Consider the following 10634-nt stretch of genomic DNA (forward strand, 5'->3'; position numbering starts at 1 on the left):
GGGGGCAGGGGTAGGCCCTGTGCGCCCTCCCCAGCCCTTGGGCCTGGCCAACCACCACCCGTCCCATGGGGCTGCCCCTGCAGCTCATCAATGGGCTGTCCGACGAGAAGGTACGGTGGCAGGAAACAGTGGAGAACCTGGAGCATACACTTGATAACATCTCTGGTGACGTACTGCTGGCTGCTGGCTTCGTGGCCTACCTGGGCCCCTTCACAGTAAGGAGCCTTCTGACCCTGCCTGGGGCAGCCTCACCTCCCCAAAGAGGACCCACCTTGAGGCCTCACTCCACAAGGGGAATCTGGAGGGCTGCTCCTTCTTCACTTACTCACTCATTCAACAAGCACTCTTCAGGTGCCCCATCTGAACCAGGTGCCGTTTCAGGCACAGGGCGGTGCATAAAACAGCCAGAACCGCCCCACCCCTCTGCCCCCAGCAGGGCTGATTTCCTAGTGGAAAATAGGAGCTTGCACTTCTATGCTTGCTGGGTGCTTTCTTTCAACCTTCCCGGCCTCCCTGGTAGGTGGGCCTTCTTGTCACTGCCCCTGTTTCACCAAAGAGGGGCTGAGTTTTATGGAGGCCAAGGAAGTCACCCAGAATGGGACCTGAGTGTGGGTGTCTGGCTTCACATCTGAGTTCTACCTCTGTGTACCCTGAGCTGAGCGCTGAGGGGACAGAGGGAGGTGGGAGGGCATCACATGTGTCATGGTGGGATGGTCCTGAGTCTGGCATCTCCCCAGGGCCAGTATCGCACAGTGCTCTACGACCACTGGGTCAAGCAGCTCACAAGACACAAGGTCCCACACACTTCTGAGCCCACGCTAATCGGGACACTGGGAAATCCTGTGAAGATCCGCTCATGGCAGGTGCCCACCCAGGGGGCTGGCGTGACTGGGCTGGGCCAGGAGCCTCCTGCTTCCCTCCCACCCTCTTTCCTGGGAGTGCTCAGAGGCACCTCCCCTGAATCCGCCTGGGCCCAGCAAAAGGGAGAGGAGAAAGGAGACGAGAAAGCTGAACATGGTGTGGCACAGATCTAGCTAACTGTGGGCGGAGAATTCAAGCGGTGCTTTTAAGAGTGGGCTGGGGTAGGGGAGCTGCACCCAGAGTGAGGTTAAGAAAGTTTCCCCTGAAGAAGTGAGATTTGAGCTAGACCCAGAAGGACAAGTAAAGTTGGCCCAGGGAGAAAACCAAGAGGCTATGAGCAGAGGCCAAAGATGAGCATAGGCTAGGACACCAATGGCCTGTGGGCTCTGGGGAGATGGTCTGACTGAGTGAGGACTCAGTAGGCAGAGGGCAGAGAGGACTAGAGAAAGGAGGGTGTTGGGAGCTAGCCTAGAAGGAGGAGAGAGTATGGGGTTCTGTGGGCTGACGCCTGTGCACATTTGTGCACCTTGAAGGGGATGTAATAAGAAGGAAGAGATAGCCAAGCACAAAGCTGGGAGTAGCTGATGCCCCAGCTGACCCTGCTTATGTGAGAGCCCTGACTCGGTCTGGTCCCTGGTGCCCCACAGATCGCTGGCCTCCCCAATGACACACTGTCAGTGGAGAACGGGGTCATCAACCAGTACTCCCAGCGCTGGACTCACTTCATTGATCCTCAGAGCCAAGCCAACAAGTGGATCAAGAACATGGTGAGTCCACCTGCGTGGTGCCGCCACCCCACACAGCCGGGCTTAGCAGGTGCAGGTGCAGGAGCAGGGGTTAAGCCTGCCCACAGCCCCAACCAGCCCCCTGTGCTCACAGGAGAAGGACAATGGGCTGGATGTATTTAAGCTGAGTGACCGAGACTTCCTGCGCAGCATGGAGAATGCCATCCGCTTCGGCAAGCCCTGCCTTCTGGAGAACGTGGGCGAGGAGCTGGACCCGGCCCTGGAGCCTGTGCTGCTCAAGCAGGTGGGCCTGCAGCGGCGGCAGGGGAGTGGGGGCAGCCTGGACAGCGGAGGGGGCAACCCATTCCCTGCCTCACTGGTGGAGCACTGGCCACGGTGCTTGCCCATCCCACCCACTGTAGACATACAAGCAGCAGGGGAATACAGTGCTGAAGCTGGGGGACACGGTGATCCCCTACCACGAGGACTTCAGGATGTATATTACCACCAAGCTGCCCAACCCACACTACACGCCGGAGATCTCCACTAAACTCACTCTCATCAACTTCACTCTGTCGCCCAGGTAAGTCCCCAACCCTGAACCCAGAGCATCAGCGCTGCCTGGCTGTCCCACTCCCACCCTCAGGCTGAGACTCGGTGAGTCTCTCCCAGAGGCTCCTGTGGCTTTTTCCAAGGCCTTCCTAGTACCTCCACCGGCTCCCCTCACTTGGCACCACTCCCAGGTAAGAATTCCCACCCCCAAGATCAAGAGTCCCTGATCCTTGGTCAGGACCCCTCAGCCCCTCATCAGCACTAGCCCCATCTTGTCCAGATACCCTTTCTCTGCAGCTCAGCCCTTGCCAGCCCCTGCGCACTCACCCCAGAGCTGTGCTGGAGTCCTGAGCCAGGCATACTCTGCCTGCCTGCACCCAAGCCCTGTTTCCTGCCTTGCTGCCATGAGCCCAGGCACTATGGTTTTTGCTGGCCACTCACACAGAGCCCACAGGCCCGCTCCATGCTTGGGCCTGCATGTCAGTGGCCACTATGAACCTCTCCACAGATGTGGTGGTGAAAACGCCCTTAAGGCTGATCCCTACCACTCACCCATGCCCCTCCTGCTGAGGAAGTTTTTCAAAGACCCCTGCTGGGATCCCGGTTTGCGACCCAGGGTCTCACTGAGAACAGGTCACTCTGCAGGCAGGCTCTGCATTGGCCCTGCAACCTGAGGCAGAGGCTAGGCCTTCCTGGCTAACACTGGCAGGGATACTGGGCTCTTGGAGCCCTGGGGCCACAGGTAGATAGGTGAGCAGGCTCGAGGCTGACACTCTGGGGCCAACCTGGTGTTGCCAACATGGTGTCCCCTGACCTTGGCAGTGGCCTAGAGGACCAGCTACTGGGCCAGGTAGTGGCTGAGGAGAGGCCAGACCTGGAGGAAGCTAAGAACCAGCTGATTGTCAGCAATGCCAAGATGCGCCAGGAGCTGAAGGACATTGAAGACCAGATCCTGTACAGGCTCAGCTCCTCTGAAGGCAACCCTGTAGATGACATGGAGCTCATTAAGGTGCTGGAAGCTTCCAAAATGAAGGCTGCTGAGATCCAGGTCAGAACTGCCTGCCGCCGCCTGCCAACTTCCTGCCTCTCGCCCTAGACCCGATCCCCGTCCCCACCCACCTCTGCCTGCTGCTCTTTGCCAGTCTAGCTGGGCCTGACCACCACTCCCTGGCTGCACCTCCAGGCCAAAGTCAGGATCGCAGAGCAGACAGAGAAGGACATCGACCTCACGCGCATGGAGTACATACCGGTGGCCGTCCGCACCCAGATCCTTTTCTTCTGTGTGTCTGACCTGGCCAACGTGGACCCCATGTACCAGTACTCCCTGGAATGGTTTCTCAACATCTTCCTCTCGGGCATCGCCAACTCGGAGAGGGCAGGTAGCGCTGGCATGCATGCACACGGTGCCACAAATGCCAGGCTCCCACCCTGGCACAGATGTGACAAATGTGGACACATCTCTACATGGGCACGTCCATATAAACTCATGTCCATGTTCATTTGCACACACTCTCATATCAGACATAAGAACACGCACACCCCTCCCAACCCTCCTCAGAGCCCCTCTACTGGGAATTCCGTGGGCTCCAAGGGGATGCCCATACCAGCCCTCTGGCTGCAGGGCAGACTGGCTGGGCTAGGCTGATCCCCCAGGCTCTTGCTTCCCTCACCTCTCCCCATGCACTTGCCCTCACCTCCCTGCCCTGCAGACAACCTGAAGAAGCGCATTGCCAATATCAACCGCCACCTGACCTACAACCTCTACAGCAACGTCTGCCGCAGCCTCTTTGAGAAGCACAAGCTGATGTTTGCTTTCCTGCTATGTGCCCGCATCATGATGAATGAGGCCAAGATCGATCAGGTACATGAGTAGAGAGGTAACTGGGTGGGCCGGTGACTCAGGACAGATGGCCTGAGAAGGGAGCCTGTGGCAGGGCCTGGAGGAAAGGGCGAAAGAAAAGGGAAGGCCAGGCCTAAGGGCACAGCAAGAGCAAGGGGGCAGAGGCCTCAGTAAACAGCTCTTGCTTCCAACAGCCTGGAGTCCTAAGGTTCATTGTGGCCCAGGCTATTCTGTGAGCACAGCCTTCTCAGAGCCGTGGGTGTGCTGGTGAGCAGGGATTGTCACAAACTTCCCCGCTCACGTTCTCATGAGCCCCACGGTGTGTCGGAAATCACAGCTGAGACTGAGTGCTACAGCCCCTCCAGCTCGAGACCTCACTGTGTGCCAGGTGCCAGGCTAATGGGTACACTCTCAACTGCACAAACCTTTTGTGGAGCAGCTAGAATTCTAATTCTTCCTACTTCCCAAAGTTAGGAAACTGAAGCTCAGAGAGGGCCCATCCTTTGCCTAAGGACACACAGTCAGGAAAACATAGAGTGAGGACACTAGCCCAGACCTGTCCGACTGCCACCCCCAGGGAGAACTCCATTTCTCTGGCTGAGGGGTAATAGGGGAGGCATGGCTGGCTGGGGTGCTGGAGGCCAGTCACAGGGCCTGGGCACTAGTCTCCCCCTGTCCCCTGCCAGAGTGAATGGCGCTACCTCCTGTCCGGAGGTTCCATCCACGTCATGACTGAGAATCCGGCACCTGACTGGTTGTCAGACCGGGCCTGGCGAGATATCCTGGCCCTCTCAAACCTGCCAGCCTTCTCAGACTTCGCCCATGACTTCACAAAGCACCTCTCAGAATTCCAGGCCATCTTTGACAGTCCCGAGCCCCACCGGTGAGCTGCACCCCAGGGCATGGCAGGGGAGGCACACGGAGGCGCGAGACCCCAGGAACAGGCCTGCAAGGAGCTTTCCCGGAGGAGCCACCGAGGGCTTCCTTGCAGCTGTGGCCACATCTCTTCTGTGCTCCCAGCCATGCACCCTCCAGGCACTCCACTCTCCCTGACCATCCAGCTGGCAGAGTCCCTGGGACCAGTGCCCTCCCACAGGTCAGGGACTGTGGCTCTGTTGCAGGGAGCCCTTGCCTGGCATCTGGAATGAGTACCTGGACCAGTTCCAGAAGCTGCTGGTTCTCCGCTGCCTGCGTGGGGACAAGGTTACCAATGCCATGCAGGATTTCGTGGCCACCAACCTGGAGCCACGCTTCATTGAGCCCCAGGCAAGTGCCATCAGCCAGTGCCCTGGACTTATCCCCACATATGGGTCCCAGGGTCCCTGGCTGCACCTTCACAGACCATTTTGCAGCCATGATCAGGGTGGAACTCCTAGTCGTGCCCTCTGGAGTCGAGCCCTCTCTCCTGGGAGAGCCTAGTCGTGGGCTCTGGGAGGCTCCAGGCCCCACCAGGAAGCCTCTCTGAGAGCTCTCTAGAAGCCCCAGGACCTCCTGCCTTGCCCCGGTCCCTGCCCTTCCTTCACTCCAGGTGACTCAGCATCTCTCCCTAACTTGCAGACAGCTAACCTGTCGGTGGTGTTCAAAGACTCCAGCTCCACCACACCCCTCATCTTTGTGCTGTCGCCTGGCACTGACCCCGCTGCTGACCTCTACAAGTTTGCCGAAGAGATGAAGTTCTCCAAGAAGCTCTCTGCCATTTCTCTGGGCCAGGGCCAGGTAAGGACAGGGGGTACAGGGATGGGGCCCTGGGGGTTGGGCCAGTTGGTGATGAGAGCACTGCTCAGCACTTCTGCCCCAACAGGGCCCTCGGGCAGAAGCCATGATGCGCAGCTCGATCGAGAGGGGCAAGTGGGTCTTCTTCCAAAACTGCCACCTGGCACCAAGCTGGATGCCAGCCCTGGAGCGCCTCATCGAGCACATCAGTCCTGATAAGGTGCACTGCCCTGCCTGCCACAGGTCCAAAGCCTCCTTTGCTGAGAGCACTACTAACATGTCCATCTAGGAGTTTCAAGGCTTAATGAGATCGTCCCACAGAGCACTCAGCCCAGCTGGGCATACAGTGAGCACTCAAGAAGGGACATATGAAACAGGCCTCAGCTAGATTCATCTTCTAAGTGGCTCCCCTAATTACTATTACCACTGGTGAAATGACTTGCCCAAGTTCACCCAGAACTGTTGATCCTGGGACTTGCCAAAACCCATATTCTTAATCAGTGGTCTGAGCCACCTGGTCAGACTGCAGGTGGCCCAAGGCTCCCAGTGGGAGGGAACCTGGTGTGGGGTGGTCTCCATGCTCACGTGGAGCATGGCCACCAGGTGCACCGGGACTTCCGCCTGTGGCTCACCAGCCTGCCCAGCAACAAATTCCCAGTGTCCATCCTGCAGAATGGCTCCAAGATGACCATTGAGCCACCACGTGGTGTCAAGGCCAACCTGCTCAAGTCCTACAGCAGCCTCAGCGATGACTTCCTCAACTCCTGCCGCAAGGTGAAGGGCATTGGGTGCATGCCCACCCCATGTGCCTCAGACCAGGCCCTGCCCCTCACTCTGCCCCCACCGCCTCTCGCAGGTGATGGAGTTCAAGTCCCTGCTGCTGTCTTTGTGCCTGTTCCATGGGAACGCGCTGGAGCGCCGCAAATTTGGACCCCTGGGCTTCAACATCCCCTATGAGTTCACAGACGGGGACCTGCGCATCTGTATCAGCCAACTCAAGATGTTCCTGGATGAGTATGATGACATCCCATACAAGGTAGGCCGGGGCCAGGCCGGGGCCAGGGAGGGTGGTGCTGGGCGCTTGTGGGGGCCCTCACCCACCCACCCTGTAGGTCCTCAAGTACACGGCCGGGGAGATCAACTATGGGGGCCGCGTCACCGACGACTGGGACCGTCGCTGCATCATGAACATCCTGGAAGACTACTACAGCCCCTCTGTGCTCTTCCATGAGCACAGCTACAGCGCCTCGGGCATCTACCACCAGATCCAGCCTACCTACGACCTCAATGTGAGCATACCCCCAAGGGCCAGGCAGCCTGCCAGGCTGGCTTCTGGGGTGCCATGAACACCAGGAGCAGCAGCTCCTTTTCATGGATTACTCCACCCCACAAAGACAGCACAGTAAGGGGGGTGGGCCCAGTCCCTGCCCCCTGGAGCTCAGGCTGAGTGGAGAGAAGTGAACTCTGGCCTCTCAGCCACTGCCTGAGTGTAATTACTCAGTGGAGGCAGGGGCAGCTCCTCCAAGGTCATAGCCTGACCCAGGTAATGCAGTCAGGGAGGGCTCCCAGAGAAAATGGTCCTTCGGCTAAGAGGTATGAGGAGCTGGCCAGGGCTGGGCTGGGTGTTCAGAGTGCGGGTCATCATTGTAAGGAGGGAGGCATGACTGATTTGAGCAGCCAAATGAGGGAGCAGGGAGCAGGACGGCGGCAAGAAGAGGGCTGGGCAGGAAGCAAAGGTCACCCACACTGTGTTTCAGAAGCCATGCGGCCCCAAGGAGAGGGAGATGCATGAGGATTACAACTAGGGGAAACAGGTGGGAGCTATGCTCTGCCAGAGTGCCCTCCATTGGCTGCAGCGGTGGCTCTCCCACCCTCCAGGGCTACCTCTCCTACATCAAGGGCCTCCCTCTCAATGACATGCCTGAGATTTTTGGCCTGCATGACAATGCCAACATTACCTTCGCCCAGAACGAGACCTATGCCCTGCTAGGTGCTATCATCCAGCTGCAACCCAAATCGTCCTCCATAGGTGGCCAGGGCCGGGAGGAGGTAGGTGGCAGCAGGGGAAAGGAGCTAGGGGTTGGGCAGGGCCAGTCTCCCACCCACTATCCTACCTGCTCCCCTGTGGGAAGGGACTGTACATATGGAATCCTGCAAGAATTAAGGGCCAAGCCCTGATTCCCTGTGTCTCTTTGCCCCCACAGATAGTGGAGGATGTAGCCAACAATATTCTGCTCCAGTCTCCTGAGCCCATTAACTTGCAGTTGGTAACGGCCAAGTACCCAGTGCTGTATGAGGAGTCAATGAACACGGTGCTAGTACAGGAGGTCATTCGGTAATCCCCCTGCCACTCCCAGTCCTGGGTTATGATGCCACTGGGGCGTAAAGAAATGACAGCTCAGCTACTATGGGCCAGGTGCCATGCCAAGTGCTAGAAGTCCACATTGTATCATTCCCACTTTACAGATGAGTAAACCAAGGCCCAAAAGGGTTAAGTGATGTAAGGTTACACATTTCGTAAGAACCAGAGCTAAGATCAGTACCCAGGCTGCCCGACCCAGCTCTGTGCTCTTAGCCCCCATGTTCTGCCATTGTTTTTCAGTCTATGGTTTACAACTGGGGAATTTCAGATACTGCCACATGGCCCCAGACCACTGTCTGCTTCTTTGCCACTGGACCTACAGGTACAACCGGCTGCTGCAGGTGATCACCCAGACGCTGCGAGACCTGCTCAAGGCACTCAAGGGGCTGGTTGTGATGTCCTCACAGCTGGAGCTGATGGCTACCAGCCTGTACAACAACACTGTGCCTGAGCTCTGGAAAGCTAAGGCCTACCCCTCGCTCAAGCCTCTGTCCTCATGGGTCATGGATCTGATGCAGCGTCTGGACTTCCTGCAGACTTGGATCCAGGGCGGCATCCCAGCCGTCTTCTGGATCAGTGGCTTCTTCTTCCCCCAGGCCTTTCTGACAGGAACACTGCAGAACTTTGCCCGCAAGTCTGTTATCTCCATCGATACCATCTCGTTTGATTTCAAGGTTTGCTCACAGCCAGGGTCAGGCCAGGGTATGGCCCAGGCAGGAAGCCACAGCTGGCTGCCAGTCAGTAGCCCCAAGTAGGGTTTGGGGGGCAGGGAGAGCCAAGCCAGACAAGTCCATGAGCCCCATGGAAATTCCTAGGGGCAGGACACCAGCTAATGTGGTGGGTGACGGGTGGGCAGGCAGGGCTCTCAGGAGGGAGTTTGTCTTCTGACCCAAATCCTAACCCAGATTCCAAGTGCTTATGCAGGTGGGGGCATGCCTATATGCCCACCACAGGTAATGCACCAGTCGGTGTCAGAACTCAAGAAAAGGCCCGAAGAGGGGTGCTACATCCATGGACTGTTTCTGGAAGGGGCCCGCTGGGACCCTGAGGCCTTCCAGCTGGCTGAATCTCGGCCCAAGGAGCTATACACAGAAATGGCTGTCATCTGGCTCCTGCCTACACCCAACCGCAAGATCCAGGACCAGGACTTCTACCTGTGCCCCATCTACAAGACGCTGACCCGGGCAGGTACAAGCATGGGGGACAGGGAGCCTATACCACAGGTGGGGGCCCACGATTGGGCCGCAGAGGTCAGTCAGCACTCCTGGCAGTGACCGGTTTGGGACTGAGCTGGACCATCAGCAGGCAGGGGGATGCCTAGGGCTTGGGCTTGGTCTGTGGGAAGTGGCCCCTGAGCTCAGCATCCTCTTGCCTCCCTCAGCGGACCCAGCGGGTCCTGGGAGCCCCAGCCTGCCATTGAAGTCTCGGGGGGGTAACTAGGGCCTGGGGGAGAGCTGGAGTCAGGGCTGGGTCCAAGAGGGAAAGAGCAGTGGTATCAACTCTCCCATCGCTGTCCTCACTTATCAGTGCAATAACCCCGGACAGGGGTAAGCCTTGGCCAGACCCATTCACCAGGCAGATTTTCTTGGGTCAGGACCCCTGCTTGTCCCCAGCTCAGTCTACTGAGTCCCTTGCCTTTACCCTGTTCCTACTCTTATGGCAGACAACTTAACCCTCCCCACTTCTTGCCTGCTGTAGGAACACTATCAACCACGGGCCATTCCACCAACTACATCATTGCGGTGGAGATCCCCTCTGACCAGCCCCAGCGACACTGGATAAAGCGTGGGGTAGCCCTCATCTGTGCCCTGGACTACTAGACTCAAGACAGAAGAGACGGAGCCATTAAACTTGTTTTCTAAGCAGTTCGCCTGAGCCTCAGCTGCTTAGATCAGGGCCCCTCTGCAGGATGGCTGCCAGGCAAACGGTGAGGGTCAGGGGCTAAGGCAGCCTCAAGAGTGAAAGTGCTTAGCAGTGGGAAAGTGGCAGAGGTAGCAGCTTTGACTGCGGGACCTGTCCGAATGCAACAAGGGTAGAGCAGAGCCCTCCAAGGGCCCCCTCCAGGGACTTGCCTCCTCAACCTAGAGCCCCGGCCTGTGTTCAGGTTACAAGGCCATCAGAACTGGATGAAGACCATGGCTCTCTCCTCTCAAAGTGGACCTTGCACACGACTCTTCAGGTTCCGCAGCCCCCACAAAGCCCCTCCTCAGCTCAGGTCCTAAATCCTGGGTCTAGGGTTCCGAGAATCTAGGCCCGGAGAATGCATACTTCTCACCTCTCTGGTCTCGGGGCCTTGGGCCCAGGTTTGGTTAGGTCCTTAACTCCCACCGCAGTCTAGCCTGTAAGTCCTAGGCCAGCAACCACAGGAGAGTTCATTTCTTAGGAGAGTTTTATTCACTTACTGATCCAATATTTACAGGGGCCAGAGAAGTCAGGCTGTGCTCAGCACAGAGAGGCAGCTGCTGCACTGGCCAGCCATCCCCTACCCCAGTCACTATGTACAGATAAGGGGCCTACTTAGATCACCTTCAAAGCCATCTGGCAGAGCTCATGGGGCTATGTTTGGGGCCCAGCTCGAGAC

General features: G+C 57.9%; 1 protein-coding gene across 1 annotated transcript; it reads left to right on the plus strand.

Moving 5' to 3' along the window:
* The first annotated feature begins 15 nt into the window (after nt 1-15).
* Nucleotides 16-9918, plus strand: LOC144219179 (dynein axonemal heavy chain 1-like). Its single transcript, XM_077749115.1, has 20 exons — nt 16-215; nt 738-863; nt 1509-1628; nt 1741-1890; nt 2009-2169; nt 2961-3186; nt 3322-3517; nt 3848-3999; nt 4665-4861; nt 5100-5244; nt 5536-5694; nt 5780-5911; nt 6295-6465; nt 6548-6727; nt 6804-6980; nt 7570-7740; nt 7896-8026; nt 8376-8727; nt 9007-9241; nt 9752-9918. The coding sequence occupies exons 1-20, from the start codon at nt 66-68 to the stop codon at nt 9871-9873; spliced, it is 3453 nt and encodes a 1150-aa protein (XP_077605241.1). The 5' UTR covers nt 16-65; the 3' UTR covers nt 9874-9918.
* Nucleotides 9919-10634: the final 716 nt, after the last annotated feature.

Source organism: Crocuta crocuta, unplaced genomic scaffold, assembly GCF_008692635.1.
Source record: "Crocuta crocuta isolate KB4526 unplaced genomic scaffold, BGI_CrCroc_1.0 C29741810, whole genome shotgun sequence".
In the NCBI taxonomy this organism is placed as follows: Eukaryota; Metazoa; Chordata; class Mammalia; order Carnivora; family Hyaenidae; genus Crocuta; species Crocuta crocuta.